We start from the raw sequence: 23309 nt of genomic DNA on the forward strand, positions 1-23309 counted from the left end.
AAGGCCCTCAGAATACACACGAAGCAGCAGGCAGTTTGTTCTTCCAGGCTGTAACACTGACATCTATATCCCACACAGTGAGAGGTGGGTTGTTGTTTTGCAGTTTACTGTTTTGTTACATTCAGTAAGATTAACAACCAAAATTCTGGACTAAAATTGAAATGAGCAAACATTTTGTCAGGATTTCGCCCAATCTGTCTCTAATTTATGTGGGTAGTAAGCTTTTACGATGTCCTTAGCTAGGCACACTTCTCTGCTTTTAAATGCCTGGGTTTTGTAAATGGGTTCTTGGCAAACACAGAAGTATCATGGGAACCATAACGACATTATAGCGATCTGCTTTTGGATAGTGCAACTGAACTGAGATGAAGGAAACTATATAGTTTTTAGAACATCCATGTCAATGATTCACAATAGCCAAATAATGCTCCTGATTCATCCTTTAAGGAAGCAACCCAATTCAGCCTGGCATGAGACCCTTTCTCAGAAACTATTAGTTCTCACAATAAAACTATTAAAGGTATTTTTACTGCACAACTCCGAATTTATATAGATGCTTTTCATTAAAAAAATATTCTATATATTGACTTTTTTACTCTTTCCAGACATAAAATCTCACATGATACAATCACACGAATTTATGTCTGAAACTAAGATGCATACACAGTGCAAAACTAATGAAAAAATATATTAAAATATCCCAAGAAGATGAAAATCAGAGCAACTTCAGCTGCAGCTGGAACAGAAGTGGAAATGCATTTATAGTCAATCTGCTTTCATGTTGCAAAGCTGACAGACCAAAGCCTATGATGCTGGGCAAAAAGCCAGCAAGTGACCACCACAAATGAAAAGAGCAGCGTTAACCTCTCAAATCAAACAATAAGCAACAAAACACGTCTGTCCAAACTTAGCGGTTAAAGTGAAATAGCTTACATTAATTTCTGAGACCTGACCTATGCTGGCAGAAATTTGTGTGAACTTTGCCTCAGCTGTTTTGGTTTGTTTAAAATTTGCAGAATTCAATGGGAAGCAGCCTGTTGCAGAGGACAACAGTTGACAGCTACTGACATGCTACGGTATCCAAAGCATGCAAGGTCAGCAGAGGTAAGAGACAATGTGTTTTGTTTGTCACAACTAACTAAAGACTCTAAGGGATTTGGATTATGCCTTACAAACCTCTATTAAATGTGTTAAGCATTTCTAAATTAATCTAATCTTAAAAAATCCCAGAAACTACCACCGTTTCTACAGCATCATTCTGAAAGACAATTGCAGGCTGAATTACATTTAGACTTGTTCCAGCTATACTCCCAAGGTGTCTACTGTCTATTTTTATAATATTCCTAGAAGGGATTCCGTACAAACCCCAAGTCTGACGTCCAGCTTGGAAAATAGCACAAAGCCTTTTCTGGAGGTCCTGTAATCTATTCCTGCCAAAAAGGAGTCATTTTCATTTCCCATACCTAAACACTGCAGCAAGGCACATGTGGGCATCGTGTTACACAAGAATGAACATTATTCCAAACCCATCAGTTTCCAAATGTTTCTTTATTGTTTTCACAATTTAGAAAAGGATCGTTTATAAAGCTCTGTTTTTTGTTTGCCTTCAGCTCCCTTCTCAAAGTACAAAACCCAAGCATCTTCCTAAAGAAGTACTCAACCAGCTTTCCCCTCTCTAGCTGCTGTTTCTTTTTCTTGCAGTAGTTCTTCCTCCTTCTTCTTGTGAAGCTTTAGGAGATATTCATCAGGCTCAATTCCTGCCTCCTTTAACTCTGACATGGCTTTCTCCAACCGGTGCAACGTACGGGCACTCTGCACTTTTCGAGTGGTGATGTACAACGTAAATTCCTTGAAGCCTATCAGTTTACAGGTGTCCACCTCACAGATATTTTTAACATCTTTGGTTTTGTCCACCTGGGGGAAGAAAACTAAACCTGCCATTTTTTCCAGCTCTTCAATATTTACTTGGAACTCAGTCAGCTGGTGACTGAAGCCTATGGGATTGTTTGGCACCACAAAAGCCCCCAGCACCAAGGGCTCTGTCGATGTTCTGGTCCGTCTGGCAAGGATCACCTTGTAGAGGTGGGATGGCACAGCTACATCATCCTTTCCAATTACAAGTCAAAAGAAAAGACACAGATCTTGTCAACTGAGGGGAAAAGAGAAGTGAGACCAATCCTACTGCCTCTAAAAAGGAGTCCCAGCACATAACTACACACTGAAATCATGTGCAATGTTATCAGACCAGAAGCTGAAGTGGAAAAGCACGATTTCATTGCAGCTCCTCATACAGCCAGTCAGGACTGAGCTAGTCATTTGATTTCTGAATCTCTTTCTCAAAGAGGAGAAGCAGGGCAGAGAACGGTTCACTGCAGGGTTGTTTGGCCACTGTTGGTAGAAGACTCTCCCAGAAGGTTCTCTGCCTTTCTCATACCACCACTGACTTCACATTGCACTGTTAAAAACAACCATGCAGACAAAAGGCCAAAAGATTAGCCTGTCATTGTCTAGATATTTGTAGAGATCCAGAGCAAGGAGCTCCAGCAGAAGAATTAATTTAACCTAAATCTCCCAAGCACTTGCAAACCAGAGCAACTTCAGTTACAGCTGAAACTGAACTGGAACCGAATCCGAAAAACATATTTGGAAACAGAGAGTCAGCCAAGAGCCCAGCTCCCTAATCCTTTGGTGCTGATCTGTAAGCGTAGCTGACATGAAGGCATGGTCGAGGTTCTTGTCCTGCTGCGTCACATTGTTAACACTTTGAGCGCTGTTTTCAGTAACGCTGGATCTATACGTTTTACATGAATCCTGATCTGACTGCTCCAAATCACGTACCTTTTAACACCCATTTCAAATCAGCTCTTACTTACCTTCTGCCAGTCATTTTTCGTATCTCTAATACCCTTATACAGGATGTTTTTACAAGCTGTATTACCTAAGAAAATGCATTTTTGAGAGGATCTGGATATAAAGTACATTTGGTGACTCAGTATCCTGAAGGAAGTCTATCCAAAGAAAATGCATAATTTGATGAATCTGCTTCTTCCATGAATTCACTATGATTCAACTCATGAGCTTGTACGTAATAGATTTCCTGCTGTGTCAATCGGATCAGGATCCAGGAATTTAACTGAAGCACCAGGATGGGATGATCAGGAATCTGATGTCACACAAGGTCCACTAAACTCACACACATACGTTACACAGAAGATACCCCACCCTGTCTCAAAAATTAGTCCCAGGGAAGATACCTGTCGAAGATAAGTGTAATCTCTATTCAGAAAGTGATGCTCATGCATGCATTGTGTTAGGCTTTTCTTTTTTTCCTGCAGTGTTGCTGAACTGGGTCTGCCGTGCCAACAAGGTACAACAGGTTCACGCAGGAGAAGTTTCAGTTTTGCATAGCCCTTCTGCATAACCACCCCTCAAAAATTTGTGCTTTTATTCTAACGGCAGCAGAAGAAAAAGATACAGACTCCCTGCAAGAACTACAAAGGCATCTTGTTTTCACATCAAATCCAGTAATTTGGTAGTATTTCCAGTACTTGCAATACCTGCAGAAGCGAAGGCTGCTTATTTGATTTCTGACAGCCTTTGTTAGATGCAGTTAAAACACAATTTCAGAGAAAGCAGGCATTTATTTCACTGCCACAACTGATCACATTAATTGCAAGTATTTTACAAGCTAAGTTGGTATATCAGTTCAGACATGCTTGGTCGATTTATATATACAGTATAACTCAACCACAGAAGAAATATTTCCTACGTATGCTTTATTCCGAGAGTAGTTGGTACTTCTGCAAAAGGAAACACATTTTTTAAATTTAAATTTGACTGTGGCTATTGAAACAAAGTTCACTTCAGTCTATTCTAACCATTCAGTGCTGGACGTGTGTCTTCTACCTCTGATGCCAGCTCTGGTTAGGCTGAAACCAGAGAAAAGCACCTTTAGGAGAAAGGCCAGCCTCTAAATACAGAGGATTTATTCCAGGTTTTGCACAACAACGTAGCAGTAACTTTACTACAGTCTCTGACAAACATGCTCTTAAGATTTCTTTACTCTGTTACCAAAAACAGATATTTCCTCCCCTTCCCCATACTAGGCTATTTAACAGCATTGCTGTAGTTTACACTTTTCTACAGAAATGATCTTGCTTGTGCCACCAACACTCTCCTAAATAAAGCTCTGCCTAAACATCTAGCAGTGATTGAAAACGGAAAGCAATAAATAAATGCCTTATGCCAAAGCTACTTTCCTTTTCTACGACAGATGTCTTGATAGGGAAATGAGAGCTCCCGAGTGTCAAAGCACTTTACATTTAGCATTCAGTGTGGGTGAAACCACAGTTGCAGCTCCTCAGGATCAACTGCATAAATAATCAAAGCCGACTGACGTACAGGTAATTTTAAAACACTCTGAAAACTACGCTTCGACCCACTGTTATACCTGGTGGGTTACACTGAACTACAAAAACGAGGCGTGTCGGGGTGTAACCTGCTTGAGATAGCTGGCACTCAAACTGGGGAGCACATGCAATGTGTTGGGGGTGGGAGGGAGGGAGCTAAGCAGCATGAAAAGCCCCCATGGGGAGAGGAGGAGGGGATTCATATTTCCATATTCACCCGAGCACAGGCAGCGACTGATGCTGTTGAAGGCTGGAGCTCTTTTTTTCCTGGTGGAGAAGGGAACTTGCAGAACCTGTGCTGCAGTCCCACCTCCTGCACGCTGCCAGGGCAGGGCAGAGAAGAAGGAAGAGGCTGTGCACAGCTGTGCTGCACCCTGAAGCTGCTGTGTCCCCCCCCAGAGAAGGCAATACTGAGAACAAACCCTGCTCCCCAGATTCCCCTGGGCCAGCAACCCCTCATCAACATCATTCCTGTGCCTGCGCTGCCTTCTCCAGGGCTCTTTGCAAACTTTTTCCTGCTATAAATACCTGCATAACACCTTGGTCCTCCTTAGCTTTGTCCTCTCCGCTCCTCAACACCTCCCACGCACAAACACACACCAGCATCCTCTGTCTGTTGTATAAAAGACCAGAGGAAGGGTGATCAGGTAGCTGGAGCTGCTGGGAGTACCTCCAATTAGGGGATATATATGGCATGTGTAAAACAAACAGGTGAATGTGTGCGAGCGAGCTAGCAGAGGGAACAGGGGATTGAGGCTGAGGACTTGAGTGGGTGGAGAGAAAGGCGAGGGAATGAACAGAGCTGCACAGAGAGTGGTTAGGTACGAAATGGAAATGCTGAATGCCTGGAGTGGGTGTTAAGGGAAAACAGACCCTACGCTTATGCAGTATTAAGCCCCCCGATATATTTCTATATATTCTATGCAAAATAATGCACAGTTATGCACTGTATATGAAGGAAGGAGGAAAAGAAGGAAAGAGAGGACTACTTCCAGAAAAAGGAAGGTTTTTTTTTTTTTGAGAAAAGCAGTTCTAAAAAACTCAACTCAGCACAGGCAATGGCCATACATGCAATTTATGTACCACTTCAGTTCCACACAAGCTCTCTTTTGAGGATTTAAATAAAATTTAAGTAGCGCACAGGCTTTATACCGTATCCTCTGAGTAGCAATAAACTCTTTCTGCAATTACTTTGCTGAGTTCTAATACCGTTAAAATGAGTAAGACAAATTTTTAGCCTGCCAAATGGCCGGAGTCCACGGCAGCGTCCTCTCCTTACACAAAACGGGGTGTAAAAGCTCTGCCACCAGCTCTTTCTGCAGGTAGGAAAGAAGGAAGATAGAGGGTGCCCCATTTCTCTGACAGACTAAATATGCCTGACAAAGATTTTTCTGCACTTTAACACTTACATGAAGCACACACAGGAAGCATCACCAATCAGCTCTGCTGCCAGTGTGATGCAGTGATTCCTGTTAAAAAATAAATGCAGTTCTGGAGCATGCTGTAATATTTCCATGACTATGTTCTTCAATATACCACAATTTGCCTTTCTCTGTGAGTTGACACAGAAGCTGCAGAGGAATGAATCCACATCACTGTCCCACCACACAGCCCAACAGCCAGGGAGAGAAACAATGTGTGATTCTGCAGAAGTGAAGTTTGCAACAGAAGCAACTGGTAAGAAAAACAAACTCAACAAGTCATTTCCTATTGCCACCTAGAGGATCTTCCCACTTAACTACAGCAGCCTGAGTCACTAACCTGACCTGTGCCGTCCCCCTTATCACCCATCCTCAATGCATGCCTAAGAGAGGCAGGGAACATATGCCCCTAATGCAAAAAAAGGGAAAATGGGTTAAGATTATCCATACAGAAGCTGACTTTGATTTGTGCTATTCTATCCACAGGCAGCAGACGATCTTTTCGCAATCAATGCCTGCAACAGCTATCTGTCCCAGCTGGAAAAGAGCAGCAGTTTTTAATAGTGTATGTGACTCAGAAACATCTCACGAGCTAATACAACAATCTAGAAAATACAGCCATGGCATATTGAAAATCATTGCTGTCCCACGTGCTTTCACACCCTGCTGAGAGCAGGCCACAAGGAAGGTTTTCTCTATTCCTGTAAACTTTTGCTAAAACTTCCCAATTGCCAACATCCTCATGACAAGGAAAAAAATGCACGAAACCTAAAAAATCCTCTTTTTACAGCAGTAAATGTACTCCTTTCCCATCATTGTTTGGGATACTGATGTGAAATTTCAGATATGACTTCACTTTTTTTGTTTGTATTTGTTCAGCATACTTATGTTCACTGCCCTAACTTTTTGGAGCTGCTTATTCCCTTGTATTTTGCTTTCCACAGTGATCTGGTGCTGCCTGAAGCCCTGTAACTGAACTGGTGTCATCTAATAATGCAACTTTATGACAATGCCATTTTCAGCATAGTGTTTATTTATTTTTTAATTATTATTATTATTGACACTGATATTGATATTCAGCAAGTGTGTCTAAATTTGTTATACTCAATGTTATGCCCAATTAAACATGGACAACAGTCACAAGGATGGGCCATCAAAACGCACACAATTCCTAACATTTAGAGATGCTTAAATATTTCTAAAACAACAAACCTAACAGCAGTTAAAGCACTTAACGAGCTCACACAGATAGACAAAGATGAAGGCAGGAGCAACAAGATTTCTTAAAACACGGAGAATTTAGTGAACTTTGATAAATTCAGTCTCATACCTAAGTCACTGGATGAGGATTTTCCTGAACTTGGCTTTTTGCATAATATTTTTTCATAACTATTCTTGCTTGTAGTTATTTTTTTAATTGGAAGAAGGACAAATTTGATAATATCTGCAGAGTGCTTAAATATCATAATAAAGAATGAAGGCATTTGCTAACAGCATCCAGGGTAAGTTAAAGCATATGGCATTAAATAATGTCACCTTCATGGGGGTAATCAGATAAAGACAGGAAAAAGCAGTCCCTAAAAATCACAATTTGGGCTTTATGAGAAAGAAAATTCCATTCTGACATAAAGGGCGTAATGGCAGAATACCTAAAAGATTGCATTAGAACAGTAGCAGAACTGTTATTCTGATTAGACATTTGAAACAAGCTTTATCATATCTTTGTTTTACATTGTACTGGTTGCAGCTGCCCTGAGCAGTAGGAAACTTATCTTCTTTTGAAAGGGTAGGAATAATTTTTAAAAGTAAGGACTCATGAATGTGAAAGTAGTATTTTGCCACCTAGTGACTAGAAAATGAAAATCAACCAAGAGAATTAGCAGAAGGGACTAGCCTTTCATCAGCGAGTGCCAGCTCTCAACTGGCAATTATCTGAGATTCTGGTAAACAGAAATCACGTTCAATCATGACTTAACTGCCAGCACACGCTGAAGAGTCCTTGCATCAGAGGGTACCATCACAAAGACATTAAAACGATAGCTGCAGATTTTCCCTCTGCACTCCAGGAACCATTTCTTCCATCCCACCCTGTCTTTAATAACCTGAGTTTAAAACAAAGCCATGCTGCAAGCCTGGATGGACTGAAAACAGCACACGTACAATTCTCCAGGTAACAACACTTCCATCTACATCTGGCCACTAACGAAATTAAGACGTCTGTCGCATTTCTTGAATTAAAAAGGACATTCCCATCACACAAAATAAGACTGCACCTCTCTCTAAAGAGAGGCTTATTTCATTTTAGCTGCAACTTACAGCATGCCACTGACCAGGCCCATCAGATGTTTTATTGCAGATAGTATCCTTCCTGCTGATACGACCCTGTGTTTGACAGTCAGGAGCTCATTATAATTTGATATTGAATTCTATATAGAAGCAGACAATCTGGCAACGTAAAAAAATCCCGTTCCTATCAGTATAATTTGTTTACTTGATTGTTGTGACAGCTTTAACCGCCTTCACTCCAATTCCTTCTGGATTTGTGTTAGGCAGCACTGATTCTGCTGATAGTGTTTTTTTTTTTCCCCCAGTATTTGGGAGAACTCTATCAGATAGCATTGAGAAGAACTGAATGTTGTGAAGGCAGTTCTGGTAACACAGAAAATAGAAAACAGTACTGATAAAAATGTATTAATGAACTCTTACAAAAACGCACAGCCAAGTTCTCCAAATATACGTATTTCTGAAAAAAAAGTGTTATGGTCATTTTGCTATCGCCAAATCTGGCAATCTTAAAAAAAAATAAATTAAAAAAAGGAAACAAGAGATGGTAAAAAAAAGTTCTGCCTAAAACCACAATTACAGCATTAAAGGACACGCTCCACCATATTTTTTTTTTCTTTGTTTTAATCAAGAGGATGTGTACAGGCATTCCAATGCCATGTTTACATGATGACAGACTACTACTCCCACAAAATCCACTTAGGTTATACTTAACACTGAATCCACCACAGCCCCTATCACCACTCTTCCTATAATAAAAGAACCTTCAGGAGTGCTACAGTGCTAAATAAAAGCAACCCCATAAATCTACCCTGCACCTTTGGTGTCTCTTCTCCTCCAATCTTAACCCAGCGTCTATTATTTTCACTTGTACATCATGTCTAAATTTAGGGCTGACAGCGCTCTGGTCATTTACACCAGCTGATCTAGTAACTACCCATTTGAACGCAGGTTTTATGGGACGTGTATAATGGACCTACATCCCCTAGGTGTCTGTGTAGCCTTGAGCACATTTGGCAAAGCCAACAAGTAACCCCCAGGTTTATTTCTTCCTTTAACAAAGATTCCTGCTCTCCTGCCTAAGAAACTTATAAGAGAATCTCTACTGCTTTTGAAACCTGACTGCAGAAACCATAAAGTACCATCTTAGATTTGAGAGGTGTGATTTGTGTCCCGGGGACTTGTTTGCCACAGAAATAGATGACAAGTAAGTGTATTTTCTGGTTCAGTTGTTGTACAACTCTGGCCCAGCTTAGGAAAGCAGCCATTCCATTTTGAAAATTAAACCGTAGACCTGATTCCAGAACGAGCTCACTAAAAAGTACAGGAAAATGTTGTCTTCAAGCAATAAACAAAGTGTTATCTAAACCATACTTACTTTAATGGGAAACCTTTCTCAAATTAACATTTACTAAAGTGGCATAGGGAATAAGAGAGCGGAGGGTTGAGCACCATGCAGGAGAATTATTGCAAAATTTATATTTCCAACTCCAAATCTGCTGACAGAGGAAAAACACCAAAGTGACAGTCACTGGAGAGCAGCAACATACAAAACGAGACAATGTCATTTTGATTTGATCTGGACGAAGATGAAAAACCTGCATCTGCCTCTCCAACGACACAGAACAGATTTTTCCTGTTGGCATTCTATTTTACATACATTCTCAAAATGTATTTTTCAGATACCAAGCGTGGTCATCAATCTACTCTTTGCAATAAAAGCCACTGCTGGAGACAGATGAAATGACAGAACATATCTGAGGATACAGCAAGTTCAGCCAATAGATAGAACAACGTTGGCATCTAAGGAGTTCAAGGTTAATTCCCTTTCTGGAATTAAACAGCAAATGGTACCAGAGTCCAAACAGGAACTGGGAACAATGCCATGACCGATGCTCTGTTTTTCCTCTATAGTGATCTAAAAATAACCTTTTTAGATGTCTGATGAGAAAAACACCAGCCTGTAAAGCCACGGATACATATTTCATCACTTCTTTAGCCAAAAAACAAGAAAACTACAATTGAAGAGAGGAACTGAAGCAAATCAACGTGGACACATTCACAGTAGTACTTGTGTGTTTTCTTTTTCTACACCTCTAGTCTTGTAGGATGAGAACAGCATCAGAAAGGAGCTCAGCCTTAACAGTTACGTTGCCAGATGACACGTTGTGAGTTTCAGCACTTTGGTGTACACTACAGCACTTTTCCCTAAACAGCACACACAAAGAAAAAAGGACACCTTCCCACATCAGCTTCATAAGCCCAAACAATGAGGTCTAAAAGCCTTTCATTTCTAAGTCACTTGTTTGAACCTTACAGGGTTTGCTCCTGAAAGATGGCTAAGAGGTACCTTCCCATCTCATTCAGCTGCAAACATTTTAAGTGTTCTCGTTTTAGGGGCTGAAGCCCAGACTACCAAAATCAATGGCAATGACAGCAATTGTGTATGTTTGAAAAGAACTTCTCCTCACTGTTTTGACAGGTTGCGTTCCCTCTTCTAAGAGTACGTGTTGATGGATGGAGGAAAAAAAAATAAATCAAAACCAAAAAAATCCCTCAACACTCTACTCTGAACTCTCTCCCCCTAAAGGAGGGCTTCAATGGCAAACAAAGGCACTTATACTATAAAGAAATCTCACAATAACCAAACAATCCTCAGCCTGCATTTATTTATTCTTAGAAGTGTACCCAAACAGGATCCAACTCAAATAACTGCATATTCAACCCAACCTCACCCCCAATCAACATTTTATTTTTCCACCTGCTGACAGTATTATCTGTTCTTAAATACAGCTTAAATACAAATCAATCTATATAATGAATCTCATCCTAGGAAGCTGACTGAAGGATTTATGAATGGCCAAATGGCGAAATGAACACGTGAGTGTGATTGTTCCACCCTTTTCAACTCCACACTGAACTTCACTTCATAGTTTATATTAAGACCAAAACCGATAAAACATTCATAAAAGACCGGAGTTGTCATCAAACCCAAAGATGATGAAGACATCTTGGCAACGGACAAGAACAGAACGATATGATAATCAAAGCAGCACGGACATTTTGTGCCACTGTTATTCCAGCACCAGATCCTGATATCGAGTTACTTCGAATAAAGGCAGTAAGATGCAGTGCCTGCCGTTATTTTTTACCTGTGGAATACTAACATTTACATTTCAAAACCAAAATGTAGAGCCATAATTGTATTTTAGAAAAGGTAATCTTTCCTCTTCTAAGCAAACACTTTCTCTAGAGAAAAAAAAATAAAGATGAGCAGTATTAAACCAAAACGGTTGATAGATGCAGTTGATAAATGATTTAACTGCTTCCTGGAAAATCGTTTTAGCCTATAAAATTTTCAAGTCTGCTCAGGATTTTTAGCTCTTTGCAATGTAAGACTGAACTGTATTTTTAATGGTAAACAAATGCATTATCTTGACAACTACAAGGAAACAAATTCCAGCAAGCTATGTGCAAACCTGGAGAACTCTTACGGTACCATTCTGTGTGACAGTGAGCCAAATGGTCAGCTTGACACTGCTGAAAAGTAACATTTCCCTTCTGCTCCCAGCTACGTGGTTTTGCCACATACCTCACACTGTCACCGGTACGTGCTGGACTCCTGTGGGCTGATGTATCTTTCTATAGCAGTAGAAAAAAAGCCAAGGAAACAAACAAAAACAAGCCGGCATGGATGGTTCTCTCTGTTGCACTACTTCATTAAGGACCTCGTGGAAGGATGTGCCAATCAGCACCTGCATACAAGGTTGTAACTGAAGGTTGCAACTGCCACCCAACATGAAAAAGATGAACTATAATTATTGCGTTTTTATGTGCGTAACATAGGACTGTCAGGGAAACAAACAAAAAAAGAAACAAAAACCAAAGCAGTGATTTCATCACAGTCAGGGTTATAGACGTGTGGGTGATATAAGGGATAGGTTTTAAAGAAGTAAACAGGTAAAAGTGAACAGGAAAAATTACATTCTGTCACTACTGATTTCCAAGCTCAATCAAAAAAAAGTTCCAAGCGCATTCAGAACAGAGAAATAGTGCCTAAATCTCACTGCTAAACAAGCTAGCATTGAAAGCCGAACATCTTGCTCTTTAGCATCTCTCAAATCCTCAGCTACAGGGTTTGTTTTTATAGCAAGCTCATTCATTGCTCCTCAGAGACCTAGCTGGACAGCTGAATCACTCACGAGCTGACGCTGCAGTTCATCTGAGCATTTATTTTCATGGAGAAGTGTTTTTTTCAAGAGGTGCAAAATACCCTATTATTTGCATTATGCTTGCTAGCACTCAACAACTGAAAACAGCAATAACATGTCATTACAGTAGGGGCAGAAGAGCATAGTAAGGTTTTCGAGGAACCTTACAGATCCTACAGATGTCTATAAGCATGCTTACAAGAAGTTAGGACAAGCAACCATAAATTCACCTTTCAACATGATAACCTTTCCTGTTTGTCTAACAGCGATAATAGAGAGTGTGCCTGATCAAACCTGTATCTTCAGGGTATTTAAAACAAATAATAAAATGGGGGACCAAAATAGGTATCAGTACAATGGACAAGCAATTATACTGCATTCACCTAAAACCTACCGAACTTGAATGAAGTCTTTCAACTGACTTTGTTGTTCTTAGATAAGGCCTTGCAACTGGGATTTTAAGTGATACATATGGGATATCACCAAGGAACTGCTTTTGAAATTGCTTTTAGCAGAGCACAGGCATTGCAATCCCCTAAATAGGTTTGAAAAGCCCCCATTACCTTTGTAGTGCCGTGTTTCTAAAAAATACATTAGTGACTGCATAGATGCATTCAAATCAGCAAAATCCACTAACTCTCTGCTTAGACACTGTCACACAGAAGTCAGACTATAGTTTTACTGCAAATCATGAAGACATTCAATAGTTCTCTCATTGTAAATAAAACAAATCATTTTAAAATTATATTTTTAACACGTAGGCAAGATATTTCTAATGAATTAGTCCCAACTACTATTGGACATATTGTACATAGTAGGATGTTTAACTTTGTTTTATCACGCTGCAATGATATCAAACCTGTTCTTAAATAGTAATTTAAAAAAGTATAACCACTGCACAATTAACCCAGTACATACCTGGTAAGTAACACTCTTCTTTCCATCATCATTTGTTTGAGGCAAGGTCAGAGGTCCAGAAACTACCCAGACATCCTCAAATCTCTCGGTCAATTCCCGACAATACATTTCCATTCTGAAACATATTTGTCAGACTGAGTAGAGCCAGCTGGGAAAACTTAACACAACAAACTTCAAAACAGACTATGAAGGGCAAGAGGACTTCACACTCACATGACTGATTGACATGCCAAAGAAGGTAAAGCACAGGCCCAAGCCATACTTCCCTGTTGTTCCAGTTTCACTTATGTATAGATAGGTGTGTGTTATCACACCCATCTGAAAATAGTTCCTTAGCCTTGCCACCTAACTCGAAAATCTGAATTCTCTACTTAATCCCATACCTGACACCAGAAAGATAACTATTGATTAGATTAGCAGGACGCTTGTTTTAAACAGCCTGCGGCATTCTTAGTTCAAATGGTTCTACCACACTACTGGGTGTGTATGCATCCCCCAAGGAATCCATGTCCTGAACAAGCAGCTCTTTCTGTAGCTCAAAGAACTTCCAGAGTTATTACGTGCCATTCCTGCTAAGCCTACTTATTGCTTTTTTTGATATATAACTAATTAAAAAGAGTTACTCCAGAAATACTAACGTTCTTTTTGTTTTCTAAACTAGCTGATTCAGTTTACAGCATAAAATACTTCCCCAAATAAAAAGTTTTCCAGATTACAGCTTTATAACAGAAAATGGGAGATTGTAACCACTCTGATCTAACACCCCAGGTGTTACAGAAATTACATAAAGTGAGCACCTACTGGGCCTTTACTAAAGGCAGAACTGTACCTCACTCAAATGGACAAAGAGACCAGAACATGAGACAGCCGACCCCAGATAATAGGTCTGCTTTTACGGGGGAAAGTTTCTCCCCCTTCTCCCTCCTGTTCCTCATACCTCTCACTTGGGCCAACTTTAGCACACCTCACCTGTCCATAACCCTGACCAAAACCAGACTTTTTTTCCTGTGATGGGTTAGTAAGTTAAAAAAGCTCACACAAATCAGAATTAGCAGGAATTAACCCATTTTTCTTTGGTGATAGTGTGCTGCCATGTGACAAGCCAAAGCACTGACCACAAGCTAATTTTGTTTTCCGCTCTCATTAGCTTTGCTCAGAGATCAGACTACAGGAACCACGAAGTTACACTCAAGACAGAAGGGAAGAAAGAAGCACGTTGGTAGGAAAAAAATGACAAACGAACAGTTAGACCACATCAAGAAACCAATCTAATATCTTACTATCTAAGTTTCCTGAAAGACAGTCCTGCAGTTCTTTCCCCTTGCTCCCCTTTTTTGCCCCAGCTGCACTGTCCTACTCCACGCTGGCTCTAGCATTCATCTCACCCGTTGATCTGATTTTCAAATCTGGCAGAAATGTAACAAACCAAACCAAAATGTGGATCAGTTTAACTGGGTTAGTAAATGGAGTCAACTCACTGTAGAGTAAGGCACGTATCAGAGCTGGAACTGGGAAAGCAGCAAAAACACGCAGCTGGAGGGCAAACACCACTTTAAAAATCATCAGACTGTTAAACTGTCTAAGCTGTATTGTCTGCACCTCAAAAGACAATTCAAGAAGTGATTAAAATCAAGAAAGGAAGGGAGTACTGAAGACAGGAAGGGATGCAACACATATGAGGTACAGTACCCTTAAAACTATGTAACATTTAAAAAGTGACTGATGAAACAAGTGACACAACTACCCGGTTTGTATACTTAAACTATGGCGATAAGGTACTGGGGTTGGTAGAAAGTGGTAACAGCAGCTTAAATTGTGGGGCTGATAGTGGCAGGGGAAATTCTAAAATACTCCCCATGATTTCCTGATCAGGCACCAATCCTGCTCCAGAGAAATAAGGAGGGTTTCCAGCCTTAAACTGGTTCCAGCGCTTAGCTTCAGTACAAGGAAATTTTACGCTCAAATACTCGAGGTATTAAAACAAAACAGAAACATCTCTTAAAATGTTATAGCGTTTTATTTGTCTATAAAATAGTGTAACCTTACTGAACGCCTCATATGATTTTATATGCACTCTTGTAAAACCGGAAAGCAGGTGCGTGTCGTTGAATGATGATGCATTTCTGACATACTTTTAGTACAATACTGTACACGATTTTGCCAACCTTCCCTCGAGTGAGCCTTGTGAAATTCATCATTCTCCCCTCCTGTTTCTGAGTCTTCACATTCTTTAAGCCCTATGCAAGAAGCACAGAATGAATGCTCGTTTTATTAGGCTTTTTTTCTGCTCAAGGGGATGACAGAATAAAAACCCTACATAAAGAAAGATAAGATTTACTTCCACTCGCTTCACCTCCCAGCTGATCCAGCCAGCATTCACAAACAACAGAGAACTTGCCTGACTGCTACTTGGAAGCCAGCACTCTGAGAAATACCTAAAAAAGCCCTGGAGTAGTCACAGCTCAGCAGGGAGCACTCAGTTCTCTTATTCAAAGTGAACAGATGTCCACGTACAGAGATGTGGATACTCTGATATTGGAAGTGATTTTTTGGAGATGTTAAAACTAGATCTAAACCCTTTCCCTGCTCCTACTTATTTTTCCTTAAGGACAGAAATGTTAAGCCTGGTACCTTTACCCGCATCAGCCAGAATAAATGATTTTATTCTAAATAAATGCCCTGTAAAGTTTTCCTGAATAAAGAGCTAAAGCAGCCATTATACTGCTCTTGCATTGTGAGGACTGTGAGTTACCTTTCAGAGAAGGTTGACATGATCTCTACAGATCATATTTTTCATTTAGTTAATTCCTTATAAGTAATTTCTCACCTGTTCCAAAATCCAGCATTATTTTCATAATTCTGAGGCACAATGTTAGAGAGATAAAACGTTTCAGCCATAGCTCTCTGCATGAAGAAAGAAAATAATATCATTTCATTGAAACATCCGAGCTGTAAACACATTTTTTAAGTTTTTGGATCAGAAGCCATTTCTAGTTTAGTTTTACCATTATCAGAATAAAAGGTCAGACAAGAGCTGAGTCAGAGTATCTACAAAAATGTTTGGAATAAGAGGTGTAAAACTGAGGAGCAAACCTTGCAAATTGGATCTATTCTTTTTTTTTTTTTTTTGGACAGAAACAGTACAAGAATGTCCAATTCTAGAGGCATGGTAGTAATTAACATGCTAACAGACTCCCAATACTGTACTGTCTTTGGAAGCAACTAGATACTCTTTATTTTAAAGGGGACAATGCTTTCAATCATGCTTTTCATTTATTTGAGTGATTATTCACCAGCTTTTTCTTTCTGTTAGAACAAAAGACAGAATATTCATCTCTATCTTACAATCTTGCGAATACATATGATGCAGGTAATGAAATGATGGGACCATAATATGCAAACAGCTACATACCTGCTTAATTTTATGCTTTAAAAGTGTCAGAAACCTCTCTGAATTAAAGCTTGCATATCTCGAGATGTGAATGACCTGGGGCTACAACTACACATATGCAGGAAAATACAGTATAAAAAAAATCCAAAATCTTTACCCAGAATCTTCACAGGTTCTGTCCCTGTCAATGTTTTTCAGATACTTCTTCATCAAAGTGAAGGTGCTGACAGAACTTTTTACAGTAATGGGCTAACACTGCCTGCACTAATTAAACCGTGAAATTAAGGTTTTATAACTCTGTATTGGAAACACTGTATTACCTCACTGCATTTCAAACCAGGTAGAGAATCTCTCTGTGCAGGTAGCTCATCTGCTAGAACTGCCCAGGTATCACAACTAACCTCCCAGCAAGCCACTTCCAGCAGAAATAAAACGACTGGTTCTTTGATCCGATACATGCCAGCGTGCTCTCACTCTGCCCCAGAGCATACTACTATGCAGAGCAGAAATACAAATTCAAACTGCTTGTTAATTGACAAATTGCCTGCATTAGGCACATTTCGCATGAGGATCCAATAAATCTGAGGCTGCTTTGTTAGTCAGCCAAGGCATTAGGGCATGCTTTTCTTACAATTCAAACCAATGGCAGGTGAAGACATTTTATAGACTGAAAGAACTATGGCAAAAAGGTTCTAATTTACCTCATATACATTGCCAGAAAGGGGAAAAAAAGCTTTTTAAATCATCCAGTCAATCCTCTTGCCAATGTAGAGCAGTACTTAACAGTATCTTTGCTTTGCCCAATCTAGCCTTAAACATTTCAGCACCTGTTGGCTGAAATGAAGTCATCTCTCCTTGTCTCCCTTTGACTGAGCTTCAGAAGACACTTGTGAGGTCTGGCTGGGGAAGGTTCTCACCTTCTTTGTTCCCATTTGAGACTCTAAATTTCACTCAATTTGGACACCTGAATTAGACTGCATGAGCATCCTACAGTGCTCAATCAAGAATAGACCTTTTAAGTCTGAAATCAGGTCTGTGCTTCAACAATGAGACCATATTCCACCTAAAAACAGTGAAAGGAACATCATACGTTACTCTTAGGAGTCTTTTTACCCTTTCCGATAAACATAAATAAATAAAAAAATCCTACTGTTGAAAATTTGTTATCTCCTGCTGGTGCCATGTGTCCTCGCGACCACCCGCTCCCAAGGTAGTCTTCATTGACAGCACTGAACATTAGAGGGATGTTAGGATCTGGTCTGAATTTACAGTGCCTTCGGTCTGCATTGCCTAAGAAATAACACACTGGATTGTTATCATTAAACTATCAACAACAGGACATCTCACCAAATTGCCCACACTTTAGGATTCAACACAATAATCTGAATATTCTTCTCCTCAGCCATACAAGAGAAGAATTCTCCTTACAGATCCATGCTCCAGTTCCTACCTCCATTCCCACTACCCTTCCCTACCACAGACTGCATTTTTACTGTTTTATAGAGAAAAACAAAAGAAAAATAGTTTACCCTTATCATAAAGGCACACTAATATTAAAGGCAAGATTGCTAAAGATATAAACCAGTACAGATTCTCTTTTTAGGACAATTAAGATACACAAATCCTCACCAGCAGCAGTTCCATTTTTTAATGTTTGAGCCACTAGAAGCATTTCTTCTTTTTCCAAGTCTAGCCTGGAAGTGGAATGGCTTTATTTTATAAACTTCCCACTGGTAATAAGGCCATTCCAGAGAACATTAAGTCATTTGTTCTTCACGTGCATAGAATTAAGTGAAGAGCTTTCCTGCCCCTCTCTAGGACTCCCCTGCTGCCTCTCCAGACATTTGGAAATGATGCACAAAAATGACCTGGCTTAAGTCTTCTTTAAGACAGTTTTTATGTTTATTTTTGCAGAGGGTTGTGGGAGGAGTTAGCTGAACTGTTCCAGAGATGGCAGCCCAAACTAAGCTGCTATGTCTGCCAGGGAGCCTGTGGCTTTTTTATAGATTTCGTGGGCATACACCTTTTTGTGTCCCTGCACTGTGTGAAGTCCCAGTCTGCTCCTTGGGAAAGCAGTTACTCAGAGCAGGCTGCAACTTTGAGAAAACTTCATCCCAAAATCAGCCGCTTCCTTGAAAAGGTGATGGCCAGAAGACTTGCATGAATTATTCTGGCACTGACAGCCTCCAACAAAACACCGTTTTTCTTAGGGAACAGCCTTGGACCCATCCATGAACACCCATTACGAGCAAGGTGTGCCATGGAGGCAGCTGAGGAACACCCAAGGGCTGACTTGGCTGTGTCTGTGCAACAGGGCCACGCAGGCGGTGGGAGAGCTTCAAGCACCATCACTGTTGTCCACATTTTTTTTCCCAAATGCCACTATAATTCAAAGAATCCCCAGCATACTGATTTTTCTTCATAAAATTCAGGGTGTCAGGCAAAATTTCACACACGCAATATATAGAGGACCGTTACATGTTCTCTTTTCATTCAAGCATGAATCAGGATCTGTGCACACAAGAATTTTCCTCAAACTTGGCACTTCATAAAGTACTTTCTCTCGCAATAAAACATGAAGGGCAATTTTCAATGATTACCACTGTTAGTTGTTAAAGTTAAGTGTTCTACAGCTGACTGTGCACACACATTCAGTGATATTACTGAGTGCATACACACCCTATGCATGCTGTGCTCCACGCTCTCCACTTGGCAGCTTCTCTATCCAAGAATATCTAAGGACCACAAGAAAGGGAAGGAGTGGGAAATGTGCAGACATATAGATAATGCAGATCAGAAACCAGTATATGTAAGCAATTTCCTCTTCTTCACTGGCCATCTGTGCATATGTCCATGGAGGTAATACAGAAGTAATGGCAAAACGGAGAGCGGTCAAAGCATCTTTATGCAGCGCAGGTAAAAGGAAGGAGCTCTCACTTTTCTGTTTGTTTTTTTTTTGGTAAAGAATGTGGTACAATAGTTTAACACAGGATCGATGCTTAGGAAGCAACACCGATGATGTTATCAGCATGCAAATCAACAGAATTATCTTTTTTTTTTTTTTAAAAAAAAATACACTTCATCTCACTATTTAAGACAAAGCACAAAGCATAATTTATCAATTAAACTTGAAAAATGGAAAATATATCATGATTTATTCTCTGTCCACTGCTTTGATAAAATGGAGGATTCCTCCTGTAATTACATGTAGACCTCATTTACATTTAAAGCTAATGCCTTCCCACTGTGCTTTTTAAACACTTAAGTGAACAACACAGGTATGCCCCAAATCTCACTTACAATAGCTCTCATATATAAATCTTGAGTTGAATGTCTCAAGATCTATATTTTCAATTTGCAGTTAGTTGTACCTGATCATTTGGAAAAAGTTTTAACAATTCAACTTTTAAGGCCTGCTTGAAAGTAAGCCTGGAACTACTGCTTTCTTCTCAGAAAGAAGAGAAATCAATGATGCTACTTAGGGGTGGGTTATAAATATTTTCAGGATCATGCTTTTAATTTTGAAAGGTAATTTGAAGACAGTGATAAAGATATATTTAGAGGGCTACTGCTTTCATAAAACATTTTACAATTATAAAGTTATCCATTACTAATAATTCACCTTATAAAAGCTGAACTAATGCTATAAACTTGATTTATAATGACTGTATACCATTCACATTTCACTCAGCACTGACAGCAAAAATCACTAAGCCTGTCTTGCATAAAGAACAGGGAAGAGACTATTAGATAATGCACGTCAGAAAATACAACAGAACTGCATCAAAGTAGGTAATGTCTGCAGCGAGTAGCTATGCATTATCTAGCTTTGAACAATTATAACTGTTGATGCCCTCTGCTCCATTTTTATCTCAGAAACAGAGATTCATCTTTTCTTCACATTCTGAGCAAATCTCTTCAAGATCTATAGGTGAAACGGTCTGGTTATTAAAGGCATTGACTCATTTGGGGCAGTGTCTCAACTGACATAAATTGTCCCACAGAAATAACTACACTAGCTAAGGAAGCAAGAACAATTTGAGGGACTTGAGACTGAATTTTTCAGGTTGAATAAGGTAAGAAGTTTAATTTTCAGTTTTACTTTCTCTCCATCCATTCATATTTAATAGAGAGAAGTTAAGCTTCCCTCCTGCAACATGACTTAGAAGGTTTATACTGATTCAGCTACACCGATCTGGTGCTTTTAGACTGTTTCATAAATTCACAACAGAAACTTCTTCTCATGGAAGGTAGCTCTAGTTCTTCACTTCCCCTTCACACTCAGCCCTTGGGCTGTGTCATGCAGACCTGTCTTATATGTGCAATACTAGACAAATCCCAGCAAGATAAGGAATACTGAAGAGACCTGTCAACCAGCAGTGACAGATCTCTTTTAATTCACTAGCAATATCAGCCTTCAAATGTAACAGAGCTGACATCCATCCAGAGGCCTACTGCCTCCAGTAAGATTGTGAATAGCTGGAAAAAGTCATACCTAGAGATCACTACAGGGTTTTTCTCCCAGTCTATTCCTGGGTCCGCATCCTGTGAACTGCAAAACCTATTCTCAGTGCCGTAAATCTAAGTAAATAAACACCTACATACCCAGTGTCTTCTGTTTTGAAATATGTTCAATCACCCATCTAGGCACGCGCTTTGCCTGATCGTAAGACAGTGCATGATTTGTGTAACATCTGGTCTCTGTTCCAGCTTCAGGGAATCCATATTTTTCCAGCAGAGAGTCTTCTATTGGTTCTGAAGAGAAAAATAAACAGAAAGCAATCCAAAGATGAAATGCGATCAGAAACAAGACAGTAAGAGAAGCATCTCTGTGGATGTGGACATACTGTATAGGGAGCTATTTGAGATTACTGCCACAATTAAAGACAAAAATAATTAGGAAAGCAATCCAGTGAAACTTCTTTCCACCAAAAAACAGCTGTGCTTTCCATCATGCCCTCACAGGAGGATCTGAGCTCTAGGACTAACTCATTCACTGCAATGCCTGCACACATTTACTCAGCAATTACTCTGGGTTGGCCTCTACAGGAGAAACTATCATTTATTTAGGGATTCATCAGCCAAAGAGGAGTTCAGGACACAGGGTATCAACACACAGATTGCCCCTTTCAGGGACTCAGCCAGAAATCAGACTCCCCCTTGCAAATCAGGGTGTTAAGGACAAGTCCTACCATCACTAGGAATAGTTACACGCTGCTGAATGGAGGAAAACTTCACCGTAAGTTTTTTTTTTAAAACATTTTTCTCTAATGGAGGAATATTTGCATCCACCTTACTTACTTTTAAAGCCTTCAGACTACAGAGAAATACATTAACTCCCTCCACACCCTGAGGCACCCTCAATACCCCTTCCCTACACACCTGAAACCCTAGGGAAACTGGGGGGAAAAGGCTGAAATTTATTTATGGCCTGCCCGAACTGTGGGATTCTAAGTAAACATACGTGTAGGTGTGTTTGTTGTATCTTTACAAAGACATGCCAAATGACCAGACCACGCAGGGCTGCTGCAGCTGCCCACAGGGTCAGCCATCCTGTCAGCCGCAGGCACCCCCTCCCCTCACGCACCGCTTGGCTGCGAGCGGGAAGCCGCGCTTATAGCGCCATTTTCAGCCCTGAATCCCCCAATATAACATCCCTCCGCCCTCCTTTGCCCACTTCGGGCACTCCACGGAGGAAGCAGCCAAAAAAACAGCAGCTCCAAGGGGGAACGGAGCGGCTGGGGGGGGGGGGGGGGGGGGGACGGGCGGCTGTGGAGAGCGCGGCCGCGCTGAGGCGGAGCAGCTCCCGCCCCGCGCTGCGCTATGGAGCCGGGGCTCCCCGCGTCCCCTCAGCCCCCTCAGCTCTTACCCTCCGGCAGGACCCGCTCGGGGGCCGGCTCCGGCTGGCTCTGGCTCCGGAGAAGCCTCCAGGCTGCCCAGCAAGACGCGGCAGCTCCCGCAGCGGCCCCGCAAACGAAGCCTCCCAAAAAGCGGCGATGGCGAGGCAGAGCCGCCATGGCGGAGGGAGAGAGGAAGGATGGCGGCGCCGCGCTGCAGCGCCCTCTGTCAGCCCGCCATGGTGGCGTTGCCTCAGTAGAATAATGTGCTAATAAAGGGTAAAACGGGATTTCCCCGAAAGCTTAAAAAAATAAAATAAAAGAGGGCTCGCCCTCACAGGGACAGCCCGGAGAGGTGTGCTTAAACCAGTCCCCAGGCAGGTGACAGCGCCGCCATTTGGTGACTGGACATCAGGTGCTTCATGAGGGAATCTGACAGCATGATTATTATTATGTTTACCCCTCATAGGCACCCACACCTATAAGCATTTCCTTCCCAGCTCCAATAAAGCAGTATTTTTGCTGAAAAGTGATGCGTATAGCAATGAAAAATGCCAAAATACAAGGGCTGGGACTCCCCACCATCACTTGCCTGGAGAAGGCCTGCCATGCTTCACTTTGAAGTGGAGCACACGCCTTTCCTGCCTCATGTTTGGGGGATTACATTCCTCACCATGCTGGCACAAGTATAAAAAACTCTTTTTTAAAAATTATTTTTCAATATTTTTCCATGTCCACCCCAACCTCACTGTATCTTTTAGGGTATTCAGCTGAAGTTGAAGGGGGAAAAAACGTGAAGTGGAAGCTCCACTACAATTCTAGGTCCAACACTTGCTCTG

General features: G+C 40.8%; 1 protein-coding gene across 2 annotated transcripts; it reads right to left on the reverse strand.

The window, feature by feature from the left end:
- Window positions 1-1529: 1529 nt before the first annotated feature.
- On the reverse strand, window positions 1530-22733 carry EXOG (exo/endonuclease G). 2 transcript variants are annotated; one of them, XM_084507657.1, is made up of 6 exons: window positions 22503-22733; window positions 21239-21388; window positions 17784-17923; window positions 16070-16146; window positions 13240-13357; window positions 1530-2115 (listed from the first exon to the last, which is right to left on the reverse strand). In XM_084507657.1, exons 1-6 carry the CDS (start codon window positions 22648-22650, stop codon window positions 1657-1659), a joined length of 1092 nt encoding a protein of 363 aa, XP_084363783.1. In that variant the 5' UTR covers window positions 22651-22733; the 3' UTR covers window positions 1530-1656. The 2 variants fall into 2 exon arrangements, with proteins under 2 accessions (XP_084363783.1, XP_084363782.1); XM_084507656.1 differs by having other exon boundaries at window positions 1530-2106; window positions 13225-13357.
- Window positions 22734-23309: the final 576 nt, after the last annotated feature.

This window comes from Aythya ferina (genome assembly GCF_964211825.1).
Source record: "Aythya ferina genome assembly, chromosome: 2".
Lineage (NCBI taxonomy): Eukaryota > Metazoa > Chordata > Aves > Anseriformes > Anatidae > Aythya > Aythya ferina.